At 45.9% G+C, this 24,546-nt stretch overlaps 1 protein-coding gene across 5 annotated transcripts in view; it reads right to left on the bottom strand.

Moving 5' to 3' along the window:
* The window catches only part of LOC309887216 (acid-sensing ion channel 2), a 106,527-nt gene that overhangs the window by 34,151 nt on the left and 47,830 nt on the right, over window positions 1-24,546 (bottom strand). For all 5 annotated transcript variants that reach the window (XR_014319033.1, XM_082778764.1, XM_082778761.1 and 2 more), the window contains one exon: window positions 15,169-15,319. Coding sequence is in view for 4 of the 5 variants with exons in the window: in XM_082778764.1 (XP_082634890.1) it covers window positions 15,169-15,319 (151 nt within the window). In the remaining variant the exon portion in view is untranslated. The remainder of the gene's footprint in view (window positions 1-15,168; window positions 15,320-24,546) is intronic.

Raw genomic sequence — 24,546 nt, 5'->3', positions numbered from 1 at the left:
ATGCCTCCCACCAGTCCCCAGCCCTCTCCTCTTGCGCTGCTGCATATGGAGGGCTGCTATATATAAAAATATTTGCATTGTCTTGTAGCGTGCGGCCCACAGCAAGGCTGGCGGGGCGCAGACAGATCTCATATGGCAGCAGGCAGGCTAATATTTTCCTCTGATAAAAATAACCTGTGAAAACTACATCTTGTACAGCTTAGGGGGACAGCCTACAGAGCTGCAAGGAATTTTGCTGGAAGGGGTGGAAAAAGATAAAATCAGTCAGTGCTGACCTGGAGATTTAAGAAGACTAATGGTGTGTTGATGTCAGAGTTTTTTTCTGAGCTTTTGCAAGGCAAGGTGAGAAAGAAGCAGCACAAGAGAGGGCAGGACGTGAAATAGAGCAGCTGGAGGGAGCACAAGACATATCTGGACTGGCTGAGATTTTGGGGAGGGAGGTGAGTTTTGCAAGGCAGACAGAGCAAAGGGAATGCTCAGCTCCCTGCTTTTTGGCCACTTCAGAGCAGACCATGGTCACTAGGGTCCCTCCGCAGCCCCTGCGTTATTTTCCACCCCAGCTTTTGGCAGCTGCTTGACTTCTTTAGGTGAGAAATCTCTTTTTGATGGGTAACAGAGGGTTACTCCAGCTGCCAGAGCTTGGTCATGCTGTTCTTCACCCAAACCCACCTTCTCAGGTGCCAACACACACAAAGAAATGACATTTAAAAGCAAAGGTCTTGGTTGGTTAGGGTGATGGTTAGACTTGGGTGATGGTCTCAAAGCTCTTTTCCAGCCTAAATGATTCTGTGATTCTAAGAGAAGCTCGGTAGTGAAACCACATCAGAAATACCACCTTTGGTTCTCGTTGCAGAAGCCAGACCGATGGAGCCGGGGAGAGGAGACACCAAAGCTGCTGGGCTGGGCTGAGGAGCGGGGATCCCAGGAGCTGGGAGGAGGCCAACACAGCTTGGGCTGTGCATCGTCTGGCAAGACAGAGCCTAAACACGGATGTGAATCCTCTCTATAAATACAACACAGGCAAACATCAGAAGGGAGCAGAGCATTTCCATTGACAGGAAAATATTTGGAAAAAAAAAAAAATCCAAGCTGGATCAACTGACAGTGAATGCGTTTGATCTGGAAATCAAAAGAGCCAACTGGGCTCTGCAGCTCTGCAGAAGCAGCTCCTGCCTGCCTCAGGTTTTCAGGTGGTTTGCACCAATCCTGCTGGAGGTTTCATAACAAGTGGGTTGCCAAACTGTGGTCACTTGCAGATCAGCTCGGCAAAGCACCCTAAAAGCAGACAAAGAGCACCATGCCTCACAAAGGGCTTTCAGACTGTGGATCCATGGGCAGCTTCTTGTGGTGCATGTGTCCCTGTCCCTGCTTTGCTTGCAGGCTGATGGGCACCTCCCAGCTCCTTCCTCTCCATCACCCACAACCAGCATCTGCCTTGCACCGGTTTTTGGAAACCACAGGCTGCTCCAAGAAGCTTTGGTTTGCCTTCAGTTGCCTGCAAACCTCCCTGCACAACAGCCAAGGAGAAGCACCAGTGCCTTCAAACACTGCAGCTCCAAACAAGGCTGACTCTGTTACAGGGTCTGGAGGTAACATGCCCCCTTTGGAAGGTAATGACACCAGTAAATGATTCCTGCTTGCTGAAAACATCTCTGGACTGGAAGCAGACAACTCCCTGATGATGTTTAATGGTTAAAGGCTGGAGTTCTCCATCACCCTGGCATGCACAACCGTTGCATAACCGTGCATCGCATGCAAGCCGTGCACAACCGTTTGCCCTCTGTACCCTCTTTCTCACCCAGAAAGCAAAACCAGAGGTAGCTGGGTGGTAGGAAAGACCATTGGATTTATGAAGATACAAAGAGGCTGCCTCCCATGCCCTCCTGTCATACCCGACCCCCAAATCTGCATCATAATGCCTTAGAGACCCCACCTCCAACCCCAAAGGGAAGATTTTGCCTCTGGAAACTTCAATTCTTGCCCCATAACGGGGTGCAGAAAGAGGGTCCCTGCATTCATGGGACCTGCTTGCCATCCTTACAGCACCAGCCCTGGGCTTGCATGGGCTACTGTGTGTCGACATCCCACCCTGAGGCAGCAAAATGGCCAAATCCAGCCCCCAGCACCTTGCTCTGCTCCGGTGCAACACCAAACCCATCTCCCTTGGCCGCAGTGGCATGGGTTGGAGCCAAGAGCTGGAGATGTGACAGATCCTGCACTGACAACTTTGTGGCTTTCCTGAGTTCAGTACTAACTTGTATTGCTGTAGTAATACTTAATTATTGTTTTTACTATTGCAGTATTCATGGCAGCCCACAGAACATCCATACAGACAATCCTGTGAGGCCATTACTATCATTATAGAAATAAATATCTGTACTGAAGGCATTAAGATTAGACACTGAAGATAAATTGTTTCTGGCTCCTGGGACGGGGTATAACAAACTGCTGTGTATCGTCAAAATGTGTCAATTTTTCCCATGGGAACATGCTCAGATAAGAACTTGCAGCATGATAAATGCATCTCCATTGGGGTATCGCTGAAATAAACAGGATTTTTGCCATTTTTTCCCATAATTGCCTCCAATATTCCTCGTGCCAGGGTTACAGTGCAGAGCTGGTTTAGCTCTATATGCAAATTAGATTGAAGGAAGACCTAGGTGACCTGACTGCCTTGGAGGAAGAGGCTGCTGAAGTGATGGAGAGAGGTCTCCAGCTCCAGTGAAGCTAGAGATTACAGGGAGCAAACTGGGAGGATCTTCTGCCTACCTGTGGGGATCAACAGCCTGAGCTGAACTGGGACTTCATACATGTGCTGAAGCATCCCCACATAAATTAGCCTGGGGAGGATGCATAAGTAAAAGGCCAGCACATGGCACACAGCCCTGCGGGGCTCAGGACTACTAGAAAATTTGTTTCTTACCTGAAAGTGAGCTTTTGAAACAATGTGAGCAGTGCTGGTCCTTTCTCCTGGAACAAAGGGAACCAGATCACATGGAATATGAAGCTGGTTCACAACCCTTTTTCTCCAGGCTCCTGTGTGAATACATTGCCTTTCCTTTGCATTCCTGAGTGAATACTTTGCCTTTTTTCTTTTGCCTTTCCCAACGAAGAAATGCACTTCTGCCTTCAGCTAACCTGGGTACCTTTCAGGATCTATGCAGGGCTGTTTCACAGCAGAAACAGCTTTTCCATACATGCTTCCAAAGATGCCTTGTTTTGGTGTTGGAAAATCAATGAGAATTGCAGCCTGGCTTTGGGGCTCTTGCTAAAATGACTTAGGTCTCGCATAAGCCACAGCAGCACGATGCTCAGGGACAAGCGACACCATGAAATGCTCTGCATGTTTACCCAGCAAGCACATGGCACATGGCCGTTCCTGGGGGAATTGTTGCCTGGCTTTTCTCATGCTGACCTTGCACTGGAAGGAGACTTTTCCTTTCCTACATGTGCATTTGACAGAAGGCAATGGCAATTGCTTCCCTTCTCTGCTGTTCACACTCTCCAAAATATTTGAGTAACGACATCATGTAGTATAATTTGTCACTTGGCCAAACTCCACAGATGGCATTTCCCTTTCTAATCTTTATAAGCTTCTCCTTAAATAGTAGTAGTGGAAGTAATAACTACAACAAAAATATTAAACCTGATAAAACACAGTTGCAGCCCTCTTTCATAGAGCTTCCCAGTTTCTCAGCATGTTTGGTAGCAAAATAGACATTGGTGGTGGCAGCATGCCAAAACCAACCCTAGATAGACCCAAAATACTTCTGTTGTTGTTGTTGTTCAACCCCTCCCCCCTCACCCCCCCACCGGTAATGATGCCTCTGCATTTCACACTGCTCAATAACAGCTCATTTTTATCGCCGCATGGCTTTGCAATCTCATTCTGGTGTCCACTGAGCAGGAAAGCCATCCAGCCCCATCAACAGCCCTGTCTTGGCACGTCATCTTGCCAAAAGAGGAGAGCAGCCTTCAAAGCATTAGAAACATGTCCTGATAAGACAGCAGGAAGATGCCAACATGCCAGCAGCCCTCCACTACCATACCGCATGCATCGCCCTGCCCAGGGAGGCCACCAAACCCAATGCCCTGCCCCAGGACTGCACCACGCCAGTTCCAAACTCCTCCGCCAGGTTGTCATCTAACCTATCGCTAAGCCACCAGTGAAGACAGGGCTCCCTCACTCCTTCACCAGCACAAGGGGCAGCAGGAGAAGGCACCTTCCAAGGCTGCACCCAGCATCCTTCCCCCCCAGTCATGGTCCCATGTCCTTCACTTCTGAACCACAGCCTCTGCCTCTCTCCTCACCTTAGTCCTTCCCATACCTGAGAACAGGGTTTCCCTTTTGTCCTCTCTAAACCAGACAGTGCCAGATCCTTCCGTGTTTCAACCATCACTAGTGAAGCCCAGCACCGCTGCAGGTAAGTCTGGGCAGCAGCACACCTTGTGGGGCAGCAAATGCCAAGACCCAACAGCAAGGTCCCCTCAGAGACCCAGCAGAGCTAACCAAGCCCTTGAAACACTTGAGCTTCTTTATTCCTCTTCATCTTCCCTCTGCACATTCAACCATTACGGATCTATGAACACAGAGGTGGAAACGACTCCTTGCCAGCTGATTGATGAGCTTTGACTTTCTGCCCTCCTTTTGACCTCTATAAAAGCTGAATAATTAATCACACTTACTTTTTTTCCCCTCTGCTCCTCTGTTCTGCTCGTTCAGTCTTTGCCCACACTCCAGCTATCCAGGAGCACACTCTGGATGCTCTTTGCCATCTGTGATTCCTTCAAGCACTTTGCATTCTTGCAATGAGACACAGCGTGACCAGAGACAGCTGTGCTCTTAGACACAGAGCCAGGGGTCTGCCTTGAGCATATTTAATCTAATAAATGTGCAAGGAGAGAGCTGTAACTGAAAGGACAGTGAAAACTTGGTGATGCTGCCAGATGACAAAAGGAGGAGATGAAGAAAGGAGCAGCCACCAAAACTGGCAGGAAAACCTGCTGGGCAAGTGAAATGCTTCTAGAGCAGCTAAAGGAGGTGAAAAACCCTCCCACTACCATCTCAGCACAGATTTACAGCACACGGGGACTACAACAGTTTGCCTTAGGAAGTGCCTGAGGTCTCCAATGTCAACCAGAGCCCCTGTCGCTCAGGCTGGACAAAGTCAGAGCAAGAGGATGATCCCAGCACCAAAGAGATTATTGAAATTAAATGTAATTAGCACTTGCAAGAGACTTTTATCTTCAAAGAGCCTTATAGCTACGAAATCTCCCGGTACCTCCCTGGGATGGATTAATATGTGCTAAGCTCTTCATTTTCCAGGAGGGAAACAGAGTTGAATGGTCTTGACTTGAATGGTCAAGACCAGAGAGGATGGTAATGATTACCCTCCTCTAAAACTGGTGCATGCCACAGTGTCCCCAAACCTCACCAGCATCACTGATATCTCACTGCCATTGCACAGAAAAACTAATAATAATAATAATAAATGGATGTTTGTAGGTACCTCTGCAGCTCCTGGGACAGCAAAGGCTTAACCTGCAGACAGCAGTCCCTGAACCTTGCTGCCTTGGTGTGAGCCACCCAGGCACCATCCCATAGCCACAACATCACACATGCCCAGCCTCTTCTGTCTCCTCTACCCCAATGAATTCTCGCTATTTTGAGTGCTCATCTCAGCTAAGGACGCTTAACTTCACATGCCAGCCAGAAAGACTCGAATGAAAGCTGCAGCCTGAAATGCATACTTAATTGTGATGCTGCATGGCATTGCTCTGTAACACAGATCTGTCAGTTTTAGGTGTCTTATCTCTGCTTTACCAGATCTTCCAAAGTTAGTTTCTAATTTTTGTTCCTTTAGTTTTGCCTTAAATGAAGACTTCCAGACTTTCGGTGGTTGATTTTTTTATTTTTATTTTTTTTTTCCATTTAGGAGAAGCTTTTTAAGTGTCTAAATCCCTTAAAGGTTTCGCTAAGTCACTAATACATATTTACAATCTTCAGTTCAATAACATTATGTGACTGGGGACATCTGACTGTGCTTGCTAATGCCAACCCTATGGAGGATAAACTCTTTTCTTTTTAAGCAGAAGCATAATAATAGCAGCAGCTTTCCCAGCCACATCTCAACTTCCAAGCACATATGTGTCCATGCAGGTGTCTTGGTGCTGGGAAAGGAAGGTATGCAATACCTGCAGCAGATAGGCACTATGCCTTGCGCTGTGATTTTATTTTTGTAAGTCTGGGTCTCTCAGGGTAACCCTAACTGCCAAGTCAGCACAGGTTGGACCTAGAGGACACTGCTTGTTGCACTGGGATGGGTCAAAATTCACTCCTTAGATGAGACCATGAGCCAGGACTTCAGCATCAAGCTCACGTCAGGGACCAAGGGGACAGATGGACAAAGTATGGGGATGCTACAGACTTGTCTGTGTACCCGGTAAGGAAATCCTTTGCAAACAGCCCACACATTTCAGTCTCGTGCTTGCTCACTGGCAGCCAAAGCTGCTGAGATTGTAATGGCTGCAAAGAATTGTTTTTGGCTCCAAAACCCTAAAGACTGGCTAACAATCAACATTTCCTACAATTATTAGAGCAAACAACCATTGGATTTTAATACCAAGATGAAATCTCTCTTCCCCCAGATTGTTGCCTCTCATCCCACAAGGCATGTTAGACAGCCAACATTAATCCTTGGGGCAAACTGAGCGTACATCAGCCCCTAGACAATCTGCTGGGCACATGGAAATAGCAGTACCTGCTGCACTGCAGAAGAGAAAAATAGCTTTTCCAACAGCTGTGACCACTCTCTCCAGCACCACGATAACATCGAGAGGCCCCGAAGAGCAATTCACCACAAGCTGGAGCATATTGGTTATATGACAACCTTAATGACACCGTCCAGATGTAAGAACCTGAGTAACCTTTGAGCTGCCTCTCTCTGCTTCAGCACTATTCATGAATGTGCTCAGGCAAACATAATTAATTTTTAGTGGCAGCCTAATTTTGTGGATGCTCTGGTTGTCAGGAGCTGGCAAAGCTGGAAATAATGCTGACCTTTTCTCCATGGGAAACCTAGCTAATTGAACAAATTCTTGCTCTCATTAGGAAAAGTTCCCAAGATCAAGCAAAGCACAGAACATTTTACACCTCCCTTTAGGTGACACCAACCTGCGTCCTAAAGGTCAAGCTGCCTCTTCATGAGTTGATGAGAGATTGGATCTGAGCTCGTTTCCTATTGCAAAAAAAGCAGCAAGTTCTGGCCCAAACCCCTCTCAGAGTTATTTATACTCAAGGCCACTGCTACTTTATAGGTACCGTTTATCTCCTTGGACATCTGAGACTTCAGCAGGATGAATCAACCCTGTGTCACTGGGGCTTCTTCTACTGCCTTGGCTACATATTGCTGCCTGGCAATGCCAAATCATACACATCACTTCAAATAAAGCAGCGTCCTCCCTTTGCAGTACCAACTGCAGGTCAGCAGAAGTAGCTTTATGGTAGCATTTAATAGATTATGTTTAGCAAGATGGGATTTGTGCACAGGAAGCTCTACTTCATTTAGCAGAAAGGATCGTAAGCAGCGAGGACAATTTGACTCTGTAAGGATGGGTTTGGTGTCACACAACAAATTACTCTCCTAGCACTGTTATGAGAAGTGCCCTTGCTCAATCTTCTCTGTTGCTTTTACAGGCTTTCACTGCAGGTCGTAATCTGAAGTACTTCTGGCACTGAGACATGTCTGTGCAGGTTCTGAACACACCTATTAGGACCAGTCAATCTTGCAGTTTAATAAGGAACACAAGCTTCTCCCTTGGTGATGGGCAGGTATCTAGTTTACAGCATGTGAGTCCATTCATGGCTGTCTTGACTTACTTGGATTTCGATTTTGTGCCGTTCTTGGGCTCTATGCTCTTGCAAAAGCTGCAATCCAATGTTAGCCATAAAGCACAGGAACAAACAGGCAGCAAGCTCAGCGTACAGCCCTCTCTGCTGCCCCTTGCCAGTACGCAGAAGGAAAGACAGAGCAACACTGTGAGCTCAGAGAGCACTTCTGGGCTGCTCCAGGCTCTTGGTGGCACAGAGGAACCCCCCCTGAGCACACACCAGTGTGACAGAGCCAGGCACAGCTGCACTGGACAACACACCATGAAAAAATCCCCATGGGTTCAGACTTTGGGTTAGGAGAGGTAGCTTTGCAGCCCTGTGCCCAGCTGAGAGCAAGGCAGCATGCTGCCTTGTATTGTGAATTTTAAATGTCTTTTTGGTCTTTCCTCCTTCCAGAGGGAGCGGCATTTTGTCTGCCTGTGCAGAACGGTTATGGGCGCACACACACACAGTTTGTTAAGCAGATAGAGAAATTGCCCTGGGATGAAAAGAGCTGAAGGAATGCAAGTTACTCCTGTACACACCTTGTCTTCCTTCCTTTTCTTTTCCCTTTTTTTTTCCCCTTCCTTTTCTTTTTTTCTGCTCCCCCCTCCCTTTTTTTTTTCTCTAATTGATAATCAAATTCTATTGAGAACCTACCCTTACAAAGCAAATGTTCACCTGCAAAAAAGCTGCCTAAGGCAGCCACGGCTGCGTGCAGGAGGCAACTGCTGGCAGTAGCCCTGTAATGAAAAGGAAAGGGCAAAAGCTCTGAGAAATCCTGCTGTCAGCACTAGCCACAGACCTTTAGCAAGTGTATTCCCATTTGAAAATGTGCTTGGGATTTTGCATGCATGTGCCTGCTCAATATCCCAGTACAGCCTAATGGCTGCCCATGCATTACCGATCCAGTGCCGTAGCACACCTTCCTCCCATGGTGCAAGCCTGCTGCTACCCATCACTTCTTCCATTTCCAGGTCATTTTCTACCTATTTTGCATGTACAGATCAGCTCTTTATGGGTAATAATTACTCCACTTCAAACTACACAAGCTGTGAATGAAGCTGACGCACAAACCCTTGTCTTTTTCCTTCTCCCCAAGCCTCACGGTGAGAGCTGGTGGCTCAAAGCCTGCAGACGATTCCCCATGGTGTAAATCCAACATAGCCCCGCGGTCTGCAATTGTGACCAGTGGAGGACGGGCTGCCTCCTCCTGCAGCTGCCTCATGCTTGACTTCAGATGCTGGCTAAGCAAGGAGGCCTGAATTTATGATGAACCGCCACTAATCATATTAATATACACAAGTAAATTACAGAGACTGCTTTGTGCCTCTCCACAGCTGGCAAATCCAGTGCTGCAGGGCTCAGGCTTATTAATGTGCCATGCACAGAGGTTGCACAGCAGGAGACCAAGGTGCTGGGGGTTAGGAGGCTTTGGGGAAAGGGGAGAGACATCCGACCCCTGAGGTGCATTGTCAACTTTCCCTCCCTGCTGTAAAAAACTTTGCAGTGCAGCAGAAACAAGGTTCCACAAGGCCCCTCTCTGCAGCACGGAGCTGCTACTTAAATTTGTTGTGCCTGGCACGAAATCTAGAGGGCAGGGAAATCAAAGAAACCATGGAAACGCTCTCCAATTGCGCCAGACTCAGTAAACTTTGCAAAATGAATTTTCGGGGTTGGCAGCAGTGGCCTCCAGCCACCTGGGGCTTCCCTCACCCGTTCCAAGTCCTCTCTGCAGCAGGAGGATCCAGAAGGGATCTGGGCTTTTGTGAGCAAGGAGGAGAACAGCCCCAGCTTGAGCCAAAAGCATCGCCATGGTGCTGCTTGCAAGGAGTGAATGCGGATGATTTGTGATGCACATCCCTTTGACAGATGCCCAGAGCAACCCAAACCACTGGAGATGCTGCCTGGGAGGCACCCATCCCACTACAGACCTCAAAACCCAGAGCAGGCAGCAGATCCCCCAACACATCCTTGCTAACCTATTCTACAACAGAAAAAAATCCACCAGAGAGACACCTTATCTAAAACGTGAGCTGCACATGGAGTGGGGAAGCAAGGCTTGTGCTCGTGTTGGCACAATGTCCCAGAGCACATCTGCTCTGCATACATCCCACCCTGAGCCGATCCCCAGGGAGATGCAGCCGGAGGAAGGTGGGATGGCTCCACCACTGTATTTACCCCCCTCTAGCGACTCCATGAGGACCAAAAGAGCTCTTCCCAGAACAACCAGTGGCAGAAAATGTGTCTGAGCTACCTTCTGAAGCATTAGGGCTTGTGTGAAGACCCCGATTCAAAATGAAAGCCATGCTAATTCAATTTATTGAAATTCAATTTGGGAGAGGAGAGAGATCTGCTGAATTAAGGTGGCTTTAATGAGGAAGAAAGCAGTGGCATGGAAATTTGATGCCACTGAAACTACCTGCACCTCTGGGTAATTTGGATGAATGTTGCAGACGTGCAGCTCCCCCCAGCACAGAGGGCGAGCATCCGATGCCTCGGGCATGGCGCAGGCTGGTACCCGAGCCTCCATCCATCATTTAGTGTCAGGGGTTAGAAGCCAGGCATCCACTGGGCCATAACAACGTTACAAGACCCCATTGGGAAGCAAAAAATGCATTGCAACACTGCCAGATGTGCAGGGAAACAGGCTCGAGATTTTTCCTCTGCATGACCTAGATGAAAAGTCTTGCTTGTAGCCTGTGTTTTTCTGAGTTAAATAACAGCAGCCTATAACACTACATGATCATTTCCTAAGTGGATTGAAGCCTCAAGCTTTATAGATTTCATGCTTCTTTTTAGTGCCATTTTATACTGCATTTCTCATCCTTTTTTTTTTTTTTTTTTTTTTTATTCAGCATGTTACTTGATTAATAAGTATGAAATGTTCATCGTTATCCGACAATTCCTGAAACACAAATGCAGAACTCTTTGATTGCATTTCTTATTTACAGCCCTGTAGCCTGAGTGATTTCCAATTTACTGTACTGCTATATTAGGTCAATATATAATACCTTGGGCCACTGCAGAAAGATTAACCACAAGTGAATTCCCTTTCCAATCAAATAGTCACTGTTATAAATTAGAATTTCTTTTACTGTGTTTGATTGCATTTCTGCCACTTTCCCTACAAAGCACAATAAAACAAACACCTTCTGCATCCTCACCAGTCCCTGGCACCTACTCCAGCAGGATCAAAATGTGCAGCCACGGTATTTGGGAGACTTGGTGCCATATGAATGACTGGCTGCAACTTCCACCTACACCACCCAGAGCCTGTGGCTTGCTGTATCCCCATCAGTTACTGGAAAGAGTTTTCTCTGATATACTTTTTTCCATCTTATATTTTACATTCATGCAGGGTTTTTCTTGTTTGCATCATAATTCCCATGGGATAGCATGATACCTGGAATACTTAAGGTTTTCTGCAAAACACACAAGTGATGTGAAGACTTCAGCCACAAATTATTTTCCCACTCTTTTCCTTTCTAGTAACTTCACAATTACAGTAAAATGCTAGAAAATATAATTCCTAGAAGTGCAAAATTCAGAAGACAATGATTTCTAGCTCTTTTTATCTTCTTTTTTTTTTTTCCATGTACCTCATGATTTTGACATTTATGACACAATATTTTTGCACACCCAAAGATGGCAATGCTGCTTGATGCCATGACATCCAGACAGTCAAAATACCCTTTCTTTGCTCTGGAAAATCAAGACTGAAGCAGTCTGTGTGCACTCGCTATTCCAAAATTAGACTGCACATAAATCTAACATGTTCAAATAATGGGCTTGCAAATGCACACAGTCAAGCAAAAGGTGTATTTTTCTAATAAGAGCAACTTGTTAGACAAGTTATTTCAGCTTCCCAAGATATTAATGGATACTCAGTAAAGGTCTTTTTAGAATGATAATACACTTCATTTTGTTTGCCAAGTTGGTAACAATTAAATCACTTTTTGGATTACAAAGCATATGCCAATGTGACATGGTGGCAGTAGCTCCTGGAGCAGCCCTATCCCAAGCTATGAACCAATATTTTCTGTCTTAGTTTCTTATTTGAATTGCAAAGAACAGTCTAAAGAAGAAAGCAGAGATCCTGAGGCATGCAGCCAGAAGCAAAATGAGGATTTTTGAGTCCACACATGGGCTATTTTCCTAAGGGGTTGTGATGAAGAAGGCTTTTTTACGGTATCTCCACACCCAGACCAAAAAGCGAAGCGGCTATGGGACCAAATCCAGACACCACTGATTGAACTTTGCATTAAGAAAAATCAGCCCAGCACCCAAAAGAACCACTACTGCTCTGTGACAATGAGGTTAAGAGGAACCCAAGGTGTAGAGGAAAGGTCCTGCGGGGTGCCCTGGCCATGGTTTGGATGGAGAGGCAGTGAACCGGGGCCTGGAGAGCCCTTCGAGTGTGGCTGTTTTCTATGGGGCAGACCCTCAGGGGATGCACAAGTCAAGGCCACCACGACGGGTCAGGGAAACACATTTTTTTCCACGTGAAGGTCTCCCTGAGGTGACAGAAACTGGCCAACCTTCCACATCCCTGAAGCCCTTCATGAAGAGCCAATGCCATAAACGGGACTTGGAGCAGCTCGCTGGGCTGCAGGTGCTGATGACTCAGGGAAAACTCAGATCAAAGTGGTATGGCCAGCTGGGGGAGGAAATAGTCTCAGCAGCCCTATTTGATGGATGCTACAAAAGTTGCAATCTGGAGATAAAAGGTTGAGTAACTCAACCTCACTGTCAAAGAGGAAACTAAAGAGCACCTGCTGGGCACGGGATAGCTACAGGGGAGACAGCAACAAAACCAGTCTGTAGAAATATCTGAAGAGCTAAACATAAGGACTGTGCAGACAGTTTAGGTTATAATGGAGATATTAACTCACTGGGAAGAAGATACTCAACTCCTTCCATCCTGGTGATATCGCCATGCCTACCCACAGCCTTGGCACTGCAACACGCAGGTCTCCCCCTGCGTCTGACCCCATACCTCTCCATAGCACAAGCTGACACTCCCCACTACGTGCTGTGTTCTAGACAAAGCTTTTCACTGGAGAGCCAAGTTTGTACAGTCCCAGTGGTGGCAGCTGAGGAGATTTAATTCCAAATACATTTACATTATTATGCAAATATTTGGAAATCATCAACTCCTTCACTTACCTGCTAAGAGCTGAGTTAAGAGTTTCCATGGGAACAGTAACTATTAACCACTATAGTTAATATTTTTATTCTGGTAGTGTCCAGAGAGCCCAACAAAGGCTGAAGACAGCTTGTACAAGATGCTGTATGAATGTGGAGGATGAGAAAGTCTCTTGTTGGAAGGCAAAGATTAATGTTTTATGAGCTTCAATGACAAGTATCAGTTCTACCTGGACCTGTAAAAACACAGCCAAATCTGCTCACAACAAGTCCAGGAGCTTCACCTACACCACTTAACTAAATTGAGAGCCCTATTCATATTGTTTTGACTTGAATCCTATTGCACTTCATGGTCAAGTATTGACCTTAATAGATAACCTAGCTCAATCCAGAGCTTGTAACATCAGCCCAGTTTCAAGGACATGACAATCTTCTGCATGCTTCTGGTCTTCAAATGAGTACAACTTTAAGTTAAATACATGTGAAATCAGCAGCGGTGAGGTCATGAAGGTGAAGGACATCATCAGGGGTGTCTTGAAAATCAATAGGGTATATTGATTTTCACACGCTCTGGCCAGCACGTGATCAAAATTCAAGTATGTACTCAAGAAACCATAAAGTCTACAAGATTTTTTTTTGGGGGAAAAAAAATATATATATATATATATATATATATATATGTAATTGTGAGGTGTTTTTTTTCCCCTTCAGGTTTCAAGTCTGCAACCACAGCCATGTTTCAAGCACCTCTGCATGAAATTTGCCTGAAAAGAGCAATCAGAAGCTGCTGTCCCACCTAGCCTCTGTATAATGGATATGCTCATGGATGTGGAGGTACCAGGCTGGAAACCTCCTCCCCACCACCATAGGCAATGCTGCCTGGCTTCCCTGCCAGGTGGGAAGAGCAAGACACTCCCTCCTCTCTCATCCTCCCAGTTTATTTTTCCACATACTCTTATCTTTCTTTTTTATAATGAGAGTCTGGTTTACCCAGCTGCGACTAATCCACCTTTCCCAGCACTGCAGTGATAGAAAAGCACAGCTCTAAAAGTAGCGCGTTTCTGCATGGGCTCCTCCTGAGAAGTCCAAAATGCAGCTACGAAAAACGACCCTAAAGTGAGGATGGGGTAACACAAGGTCTGTGTCACCATGGGAACTTCAGAGGGATCCTAAACTCAATAAGGCTCATGGTGTGGTTGTCTGAGCCTGTTAGATCCGGAAGCCATTGATGTGGTTGTCTCCTCTCCCCAAGGGCTGCCCAAGGCAGTCTGTAGGCGATAAAACATCGGAGGTGGAAGATGTACTTCATCTTCTCACTATAGCTGTGAACCCATTTTACCTTTAAGAGGACAAGACTTCAAACACATGCAACAAGTCAGAAATTATTATCTCAAATCACTATCTCCACCCTCTCACCCAAGCCAGATCAGGCTGACTTTGAGTATGAGCTACAAAGCGGAAGGCAAAGCTCTTGTTATATGAAGCTGTGCAGTTGTAAGTGATTGATAGGACTGTGGGAATCTGTTTAAATCCTAAGAATTAAACACCACACAAATACATTTTAAGTTTTGAATGAATGCAGCCAACTCTCCTCTTTGCTACTTAACAGAAGATTAAAAGGTGCTTGAAGGGGCTCACAGGAGACCTGTCAGTGAGCACAGCCCCCTGGTCCACCCACACAGCTGCAACCCAGGCAGACAGAAATTAGGGCAATGACCTTCCCTAAATTTCAAGGAGAAAAACACAAAACCTAGAGGTCGACCTTGAATGTGGCCTTCCAAAACGCCTTTCTGGGGAAGAGGAATGTACTGGAGTATCTGAAGCAGACACTACGCCTCTCATCAGCCATAAGCAACTTAACCTGCCCCAGGACAGGTGATGGGGCTTCCCAAAAGACAAGACCCCTCTTTGGTGCCAAGACACCCAAGTTCAATGCTTATGACCTGAGCTATGGAAATGCTGGTCCCTACCACCAGACACAGACATTGAGAAGAAAAGCAACTCAGTTCTGTACAGCCTGGTGGCCTCTTCCTTTGAAGAGTTATTTGGTTTAGACACTGACTGTGAAGGCTGGGGTGGGAAAATCTTTCCCCACAAAAAAAAAAAAAAAAAAAAAATACATTTGTATTTGCAGAAAAAGAAACTCATACCTGTTTCTCCCCATATTGGCAAATATTCATCCTGCTGTATGTCTAGCATGATTTCCAGTCCATTGCCTGTCCCACCCTTGACCGTGGTAAGAAGAGGCCGTCCTTCTTCTCCTGAGTTAAACATGTAGCATTTCCCGTATTTTGTAAACACCTGTAAGGAGGAAAAAAGACAAAGACCCATATAATAAATGCCTCTTTCCATCCAAAGGTGGGCAGGACAATGAGGAACATCCATGTGCTGTGGCTCAAAGGGAAATATCTTCTGATAAATCTACCCCAGTTTAATAATGTAGCATATTGTGTCCTCTTTACAGAAAATAAAGGATGGAGAAAAGAAAAAGACGCTTTAGAGCAGTGAACACATGACTTCATCTGGTTGCCCAATCCTCATCATGTTCCCTCTCCAAGAAACACAGGCACAGGATGTATTTGAGCTTGTACTAAAATACAGCACAATTCCCCCATTTTGTGCTCCACCCACCCCGACTGTATGCTCATCACTGCAGGGGTAGAACCTTTCTCCCCAGTCCCCAGGGGATGCATGGGCTGTCTCCGAAGCCCACCCTGACTCCAAGAAGATCCAGCAGTCCCTGTGCTGATGTCCCTGCTGACCCCTGGCAAGTTAGAGACAAGCAGCACAGAAGCTCTGTGAGATGAGTGGATCGGGAGAGGTAGGAGCTTGCAGGACTGTCTGGGTAGACACTTGCTATGGAGTCATCTCACTTGCACCAAATATCAAACCCCGTAGGCACAGGTCATGCCCACTGCTTGGTACCCAGGGGAAAATGGGAATGATTCCTGCAATCTCCAGACACCAGAAAAATGCAATATCCTGTTTATCTTCACTCCACCACTCCCCAGGCAATCCCTTGATGGGGATTCAGCTGGCCCCATGCTTGGGTTCAGCAACATTCAGCAATTCCCCCCCACCGCACATCACAGCTCTCAGCACTGGCCTGAGACAGGGACCACGAGGCACCTTCGAGTCGCCCCTCGCAGTCTTGGAAAGTCTGTCTTGGCAATCAGTAAGCAACCGGCAAACGTCGCTAATGAATACTCAGACTAAAGGGAGCACAAGAGCAAGCGGCACACTGGCAGTAGTCCCATCTGCCTCGGCAGAAATCATCAGTTGCTAATGCATTTGCTGAGATCACACGACCCCAGGATGATTCATAAAGCTACACAGAAGCTGGAGTCATCATCAATTTATTCCTATCAAATATTGACATATGCCTTATAAAGCGCAGCATCAGGGAAGCAGGTGAAAAGAAAATGAGGCTATGGTGGAGCATGAAATCATACTCAAGTTAAAAAACTCCAATTGGAGCAAAAGGGACACAGAGAATACAAAGCGCTTGCGGGAAAAAACATGCCCTTTTAAAAAGATTTTACCAGAGTGAAAATCTCTTTTTAATACTTGACTGACCTATTAAACCATTCAAGCTGGAAACATAATCTGAACAATAGTAAACCTGTGTTAGTAGCCAGTGCCTGTAGATGGGTTTTCCCAGATAGGCTGTGAAGACAGAAGTCACAAATTTCTAATTAGGATAGTTTAAAATACAGGAAGAAGAAAACCTACATTAGTGAAAATCATGGGAAAACAAGCAAACTTATATATAAAGCAAAGCGCACTGTAAATGCTGAATAAGGATTTAGATTCTGATGCACCCAGAGCAGCCTTTAGCCAAATAAATCCAGGCAATTTTATAGGGCTTTTTATATTGCCCTTTGCAGCTGTAAAATTCTAAGTATAAAACTTCCATTTAGGGCATTTTCATCCAACAAAAAGCGACAGGGGTCCACGACTCACTTTGGCTGCACTTCTGCAAGCCCCGCCACAGAAAAATAAATCAAACTGAGCTGAAAAGGAAGGGGCTTTTCCCATCCCCTCCACCTTCAGGAAGCAACCATCAAAGGTAACAGCGAGTCCCCGGGACAACCTGAGACACAGCTTAAATCCAGCATTGACATCACTCCCAGGACTACAAGGAAATGTTTCCAAGGAAGTCCGGTCATTTTCTGCTGCTTATTAGGGCTGTCATTAAGCACCAATCCTCACAAAGGCTCCTGACGCATATCTGCCCTTTCAGCTCTGCAGTACCTGTGGTTTTGTACAACCAAATAGTGCACCAGAGTCATGACTATGATACAGAGAACAGTCCTAACAAGGAATTGGGTATCTTTGCTGAAGTACCTACAGCATGAAAACTTTGGGGTCACCACCAGGCTTAGCAGCTAAGCAAAGAAGTGGTGCTTCAGAGGAGACCAACAAGGGACACATCAGTAAACAGCAAGGACCAGGAAGGATGTATAGAGCAAAACAGCCAGGGAGGAGGACCCGCTGTCCTACATGATGCTAAGATTTGTTTCAGGGCTTTTCACTCCTTTGGACCAACTTGAGCTTGGTCCCATGTCCACAGGTGCCACATCTTCCCACTAAGTTTCCTCCATAGGGAGTTGAGCCCAAGATGGCTACTCAATGCAAAGCAAATCACAGTAAGTGGAAATGGTTGGGAGATTTGCTCCCAAAGCTCACTCCTGATCTGACTAAATCCCACGCAGATGCCTCCAGTGAGGATGTGAGCTGGCTGCATGCTGCTCCCACCACTCGCAAACAGTAGCTCTCACAGGGAGAGCACTACCAGGCCTGAAAAGCACTGAGAAGTGAAAATGAAAGAATAAACTGAGGTTGAGGAATAAGAGCCTTTCCCTGCAGGATAAGGTTCTCAGGGAACCTAGGGGAAAGGCAGCCCTACAGCACGTATGGCAATGCTGGTGCTGAAACAGCAACCAGGGGATGCCTTCAGGCAGTCTTCTGCTAGACTTGGCCCTGCAAAAAGCCCAGGCACAAAGGAGCCATAAATTCATCTATCAACCAAGGAAACAAGCAAAGACCAGAAGATGGGACAGGAAGAAGAAAAAGGAAAGAAAGCAACACTGCAGCACTGCACCAGGATACCCTGCCCTGCCTATGTAGGAGCACCTCTTGCTAACTCCTGCACCCAAAATACAGCTGCAGCAGCCAACACCACTGCACACAGCAGGACACGCCCACACCAGGAGCTTCACCCCCGCATGCAAACCTCATGCAAACCTCTTTGTGTCCCAGGAAGCACACTCCACCCACCCTGCTCTCCCACGATGCTGCATGGAGCATGGGTCAGCAGCACTGCTTGGGGGGGAACTGTGGAGAGTAGCAGGCATTAAATAGAGCTTCAGCGGGTTTATTTTTCCTCTGTGGTACATATCTCATGTGGTGTCCATACCCCACTGCTGGCTGCCTTCTGCCTCAAGCCCCATGTGAGCTCTTTCCGCCACCCATACCTCTCTTGAGAGCCTCAACCACAAGACTTTCCACCTCTCCCTAAGCAACTATAAAAGTCTATTTATATCAACATTTAAAAAAAGCATTGCCAAGTTCAAAAATCCATACACATTCATTTCACTTCATATTCAACAGGGCTGTGCTGTTCCTGACCTTCTCACCCTTGCTATAAAAGATTGCTTAGGAAGATAAAGCTTTTTCAGTAGATTCTCTTGATTTCAGGATCTTTTTGGCTCCCTGATAACAGGGCACGGATTTGGAAGGATTCAGACCATTATCGAATCACCTAGATAAAAGGATAGAGATGTTTGGAAAGGGTAACATCACAGTTAGTAGCTGTTGTGGTACACCCGAGACAGTAAACATGAGCCAAACAAGAATGATTTAACCTCAGTGCATTTGTCTTAGGGGAAAACAGCGCTTCATGTTGTTATTAATGTTTTAACTCAAAATGGAAAAGAGACCCAGCACAAGCCAGAAAAAAAATACAGACATGTGCCTTGAGAATTGTCTAAAAAAATATCATTTTTTTCCTTTGATGAGTCTCTGTCTGTTTTTGACAGTTCCTCTGCACCCATTTAAGTGCAAAGGTAAATAAACATGGTCAAAACGTGTGAAACAGTATTTGAGTGACACAACGATCCCTTCTTTGTGCTGACATACAAAGGAATAAAGTGTGTATCCTGGGGAATTAAAAAGCTGAGCATGGGTATCCCATACACACTCCATGTACAAAGAAGAAGACAATAACTTCAAGAGCTCAGAGGAACAGATAGATCTCCTGCTGCATGTCAAACAAATAGGCCAACAAGGACTGATATTCAAAACACAAGCAAGCCTGACTGGAGTAATAGAGAAAAAGGTATGTCACAGTTTACAACCAGCATACACAGGACAAGCGTATCTGCTTATAAATTATCCTTTCAATATGGAGCAAAATGATGGTAAAAGCAAGCAATTTGAAGTCTGTAAATTGCTTTTCTAAATCCAGACAAAGATGCAGGCTAGAGCTCGCTGAGAAGGTAAGACATTATTTGTTAGATTAAGGTACTAACCATTCAAAAGAGGGTAAATTAGCTTCCTTCACAACCTTTTTCTCTGCAATTGTGGGACACAAAGATTCAGAGATGCATCTTATCACATCATGCCCAACAGCATCATGGACAACAGAATGGAGAGAAAAACAAGGGGACTTTCCTGAGCAAGACAGGCCCAGGAGAACAGGAACATGGTGCTGAGGAGCATGGAGATGGGTTTGGGCAGGAACCTACAAGAGATGATGGGAAAAGATCCTTATCAGGAGGAAAGAAGACCTTATTTCTGAGCTTTTGACACCTGCACACAGCGCCGCTCTCCTGTGGCCTTCACTGAGGCAACAGTGGCACCGAGTCATGACGTTATTTCACTTGAGGTGTGAGGAACAGCACAGTTCAGTTCGCTCTCTGCAAGTGTATCATAATGGTTCGTTTGTTCACACTCTGGCAGGAGGTAGCAGTACATTATTTAAAACAAAATGACGGCTGCGAAGAGCAAATTGCAATGCATGCCTACAATAAACAGATTCCTGAAGCATCAAATCCCAAGGGGATCTCTTTCCAAAGGAGAACTAGACAGCAGTGACAGCTTGGTATGGAGGTAACTCACACCTAGTGGTCAGAAAAGACTTCACCTTCCTTCCAAACCTAAGTGCAGATGGACCGAAGGAATCAAATCCCTATCCCAGGGAGAGACAAGATTTTTGCTAGGAAAAAAAATAAAAAATTAGATCAGGTCCTTAAAATTGCACTAAATTTCTCTTGGAAGGTTTCCAATAAAACATAACCAAACTTGATAGACAGATGTGAAGCAGGCAGGTGAAACGGAACATTTGAAAGGAACTCTGGAAGTCACTTGTCCAACACTCCTGCTCAAGCAGGGTCACCTATAGCAGATTGCTCACAGCCACATCCAGGTGGTTTTTGAATCTCTCCAGGGATGGCGATTCAAAGAGGGAATCCCAGTACTGAGGAGCGGAAGAAACATAGCACTATGTCTACCTGGCCAAAAGGGCAGAGTCCATCCCAGAATGGTGGGGATGGCAATAACATTCCCACCCAAGCCTCCTGATCTCAAATGCTGGCATGGATATGCTTTTGGGCACCTTGAGCTCCTCCACATTCCCACTACCCTAGCGGCATCTTCAGGGAGGTGCCTTGGGGCACCTCAAACCACAGAAGCAAAAAGCACTGTCTCCAGAGCTGGACACAGCACTGAGGACACAAGCTAACAGCATCTCAGCCCCCCAGCGCATTGTGCTGTAAAATCGGGTTTTACAGCAACATCTCAAGCTAGGTCTCAAAGCCCTGCAGAGTAGGGCGGGGAACACAAGAGCCTCACCAGCCTTAGGGGCATCCTCTTTGCTGGGGAGGACGATATAGCTCAGACTGACAAAACCACCAAGGGAATATGAAAAACCCACAGGCCCATGTATTCAAAAGGCAATTTGCTTGGTCAACCTCTTGGTGCAGCTCTTTCAAATGTTAATGTAAACCAGTAGGGAAAACACATATAGATGAAATGTTTGGGCATCTTCTCCCCTTCAAAGAGCAGCCGTGGATTTGTGTTTAAATCTGTGCTTGTTTTGTGTTATCAGAAACCTGGCACAGAAGTATATCAGACAAGGAAAATATCACCCATCCTTTGTGGTGTCAGGTTTAATCTCACAATGGAGAAAAGTGATGGAGATGGAGCTCTGGAAAGCAGAGCCATAGAAGTTGTCAGAGATGTGTTTACAAAGACAGGGTTTTCCTTTTGGCCTCCAAAACTCAGACATACCAGTGGGGCTGTCAAGCACCTCTGCAAGGCAAGACAAGGAGATGTTTTGCTGAAATCGGTTCGATGTCTGCCCACACGCCTCTGGGTGCTGTTCCTGTACAACTGCATGGGAGCAGCAGGATGCCAGCTCCTCTGTTATACAAGTCTGCTGTTTTTAAATAAGAAGTTATTGAAGTCCTAGATACTGCCTGAGGCCAAGATGGTCTTGTGCTAGCATTATTTATTTTATTTTATTTTATTTTATTTTATTTTATTTTATTTTATTTTATTTTATTTTATTTTATTTTATTTTATTTTATTTTTTTATTTATTTTATTTTATTTTTTACAAACTAGGAGGCAGCATCCCAACTGTAAGTCTGCCATTGCTGACAAGCTGCTATATAATGTATAACACACCTTATACATTGACCTCTGCCTTCAAAACCAGTTTTTGCCACTGGTTTGGTTTTTAATTTGTTTATTTTATAGGATGGCATTAAATGTTGCCCAGTAGATGATGGCTCATACCCTTGCATTCTACCTTTCATGTGCAGTTAAACTCTAGCAGCACAAACACAGAAGCGCGACAGGCTGGCACATTTAAGGGAGATATTACCATGAGATATTGCCCTTTCCTTCATATTTGTGCAATCAGCCACTCCCTGTAATGGCATATTGGTGCAAGCATTTGTTTGAATGGTGAGTACTTATGGAGGGTCCTTACAGCTGGCATAAATCACCTCCACAGCGATCATTGCAATTTAGCACTAGTTGAGTGGATATTTAAAAAGAAATATAGCACTAGGATTCTGGCATCAAATGAATAAACTATAATGGTGAAGCTCCAAATATTTGAGAATTATGCTGAGCCATAAACTGAGGGAACTGCTCCCCTCTCTCTGATCCCCATCAGGCCCTAATTACTTCCACCCATGACAAACCGATGCACAACAGCAGTGGTGTCCCACCTGACCATAATTCGTTAGTAGCAGGGACAACATCTGCCTGCTCTCACAAAGGTTCATGTCCCACAGGAATACCAATTAACCTGTGAATCAATCGTAAACTCGGTATCTCAAGTCTTGGTCTGCAGAAAAGCATCCACTGGTCCTCCAAGAACCTGCTGCACACCATAACACCAACACTCCCTTGGTCTTCAGCGAAACATGTGACATGCAACATGTGAAAGAACTTCTTCACAGTGAGGGTGACAGAGCACTGAAACAGGCTACCCAGGGAGGTTGTGGAGTCTCCTTCTCTGGAGATATTTAAGGTCTGTCTGGACGCTTACCTGGGCAGCCTACTCTAAGGAACCTGCTTTGGCAGGGGGATTGGACCCGATGATCTTTCGAGGTCCCTTCCAACCCCTTCAATTCTGTGATTCTGTGATTCAGCTCTCTTTAAAAGACCACATTAATGTTTTATTTCTACTATTTATTTATTTATTTATTTTACAAAAGCTTTCACATCTTATGAAAATCAATGCCCCAGCACAACTGTAAGGCCACTCGGCATGTAGGAACATGTGTATGTGGGTAAAAAGAGGTCAGCAGTCTGAGACATGTCAGGCTGGGGATGCGATATTGCCAGACTCGGGTTGAATGAGGTCAGAGAAGCTGAAAAATCTGGACGATGCCCTCAGGAAGCAGCAGATGGCATGGAAAGAGAAGCAAAGCGGGTGACTCAGTGTGCTCAGTCCTCCTTCGTGACCATTATGGCTCAGCTTGGCGGTCCGTTGTCTGTCCCTCTACCAGGAGCTCCACACATCCCAGTGGTGGGAGCCCTGGAGTCTTTTAACAGGTGCCAGCTTATGTTGTGAAGGCCAGGATTCATTTGGATAATAATTACAATCTGTCTTCCTAACCTCTCCCCACTGATTCATTTAATGAACTGTTCTTCATTACCCTTGTTGAACTCCTTACTGAGTGGCAGCACGACTCAGAAGTAGCTGCAGCTTTGGGACTGAAGTGTACCACATCACCAATGGCAACGTTGCTCCTTGGTCCTGCCAAAAATACCTTGAGAGCACATAACGGGTGCCCATGGATCCCCTCAGCACCCATCCACATCAAGATACATATGTGAGCAGTGTGGAGCTTTAGCAAAGGGAGTAGACAAAACATTTGGACTTGAGATGTCAGCATCTACCCCAAAACCCTGCAGATAAGAAAGGAGGTTATGTACCTAAATGAGGTCTCAAAATGCTGATGACCCATCTCCAGACCTCCAAGCACCTTAAAACCAGCAATCAGCACCCCAAAGCCAAAGCAGAGATAGGGAATTGCTCATAGGCTTGTCCATCATGGTCACCCATACATAGTGAGATAGGCTTCAGACTCCCTACCAGTGGCCTTCAGCCCCTCTGCAACCCTTCTGAGACACTGAGAAGCCACATGATAGTTCCCCCTAGCCAGCACTGGGAACATCTGCTCCTCACCCTCACTCCAGCCTCATGTCTGGCACTTTTCAGGCCATTCCCTGTATGAAGGCCCAGCCTTCCTGCAGAGCCCGCGCGAAGGGACACGTCAGCCTCATGAGAAGAACACAAAGTTCCAAATACTCCCAGCAGAACAACTTCATCTCATGCCTTTTCCTAAGAAAAAACAGCAACTGCTCCTTCATCATTACTCAGAGGAGATGAGAACTAAATGTTGAACAGAAAACAGCATTTCTCTGTACTCAGTGAATCCTAAAACCCCAGGAGACTTTTACCACTTCCAGCCCTGAGTGTTTATAGCTTCTGTCTGAAGTGAAATATCTGGGGCATGAGAAAAAGCAAAGCCCGAACCCACCAAGAGTGTGGGGTGGCGTTAAGGACCAGCCTGGCCACCACGGCCGGTGTGAATGGCCACGGCCACATGGTCGGGTGTTGGTTTTATGACCTGTGTCTCTTGATGCACGTGCACTGAGGGCTTTGCACTGCAGGTTCTCGCTGGCATATAATCAAGCCATAATTCAGTGCAGCACCATTTAGGCTGTCAAGTTTCCTCCACAGTCAATCGAGGAAAGATGTTTCCGTAATGCAATTCCAAGTACTTTAGTTAGAGATGCTCAAAAGTTAGCACAAGTGCTCTTTTTGGCTCTCTTGTGATGGCTACGTTATTTGGAAGAGCAAACTTCAGAGTAACCGCATACATGGTGTGTTATTGCACCCACCGGCTGCACGTAGACCTCCTGGCAATGCCCCAGTGTTGTCCAGTGCAGAAAATCACAGCAAGCAAAGCCATTCCCCACCACTCGTGCATATAAAGCAAA

This window comes from Aythya marila, assembly GCF_965140915.1.
Source record: "Aythya marila genome assembly, chromosome: 25".
NCBI classification, from domain to species: Eukaryota; Metazoa; Chordata; class Aves; order Anseriformes; family Anatidae; genus Aythya; species Aythya marila.
This window is presented reverse-complemented; position numbering and strand designations above follow the sequence as displayed.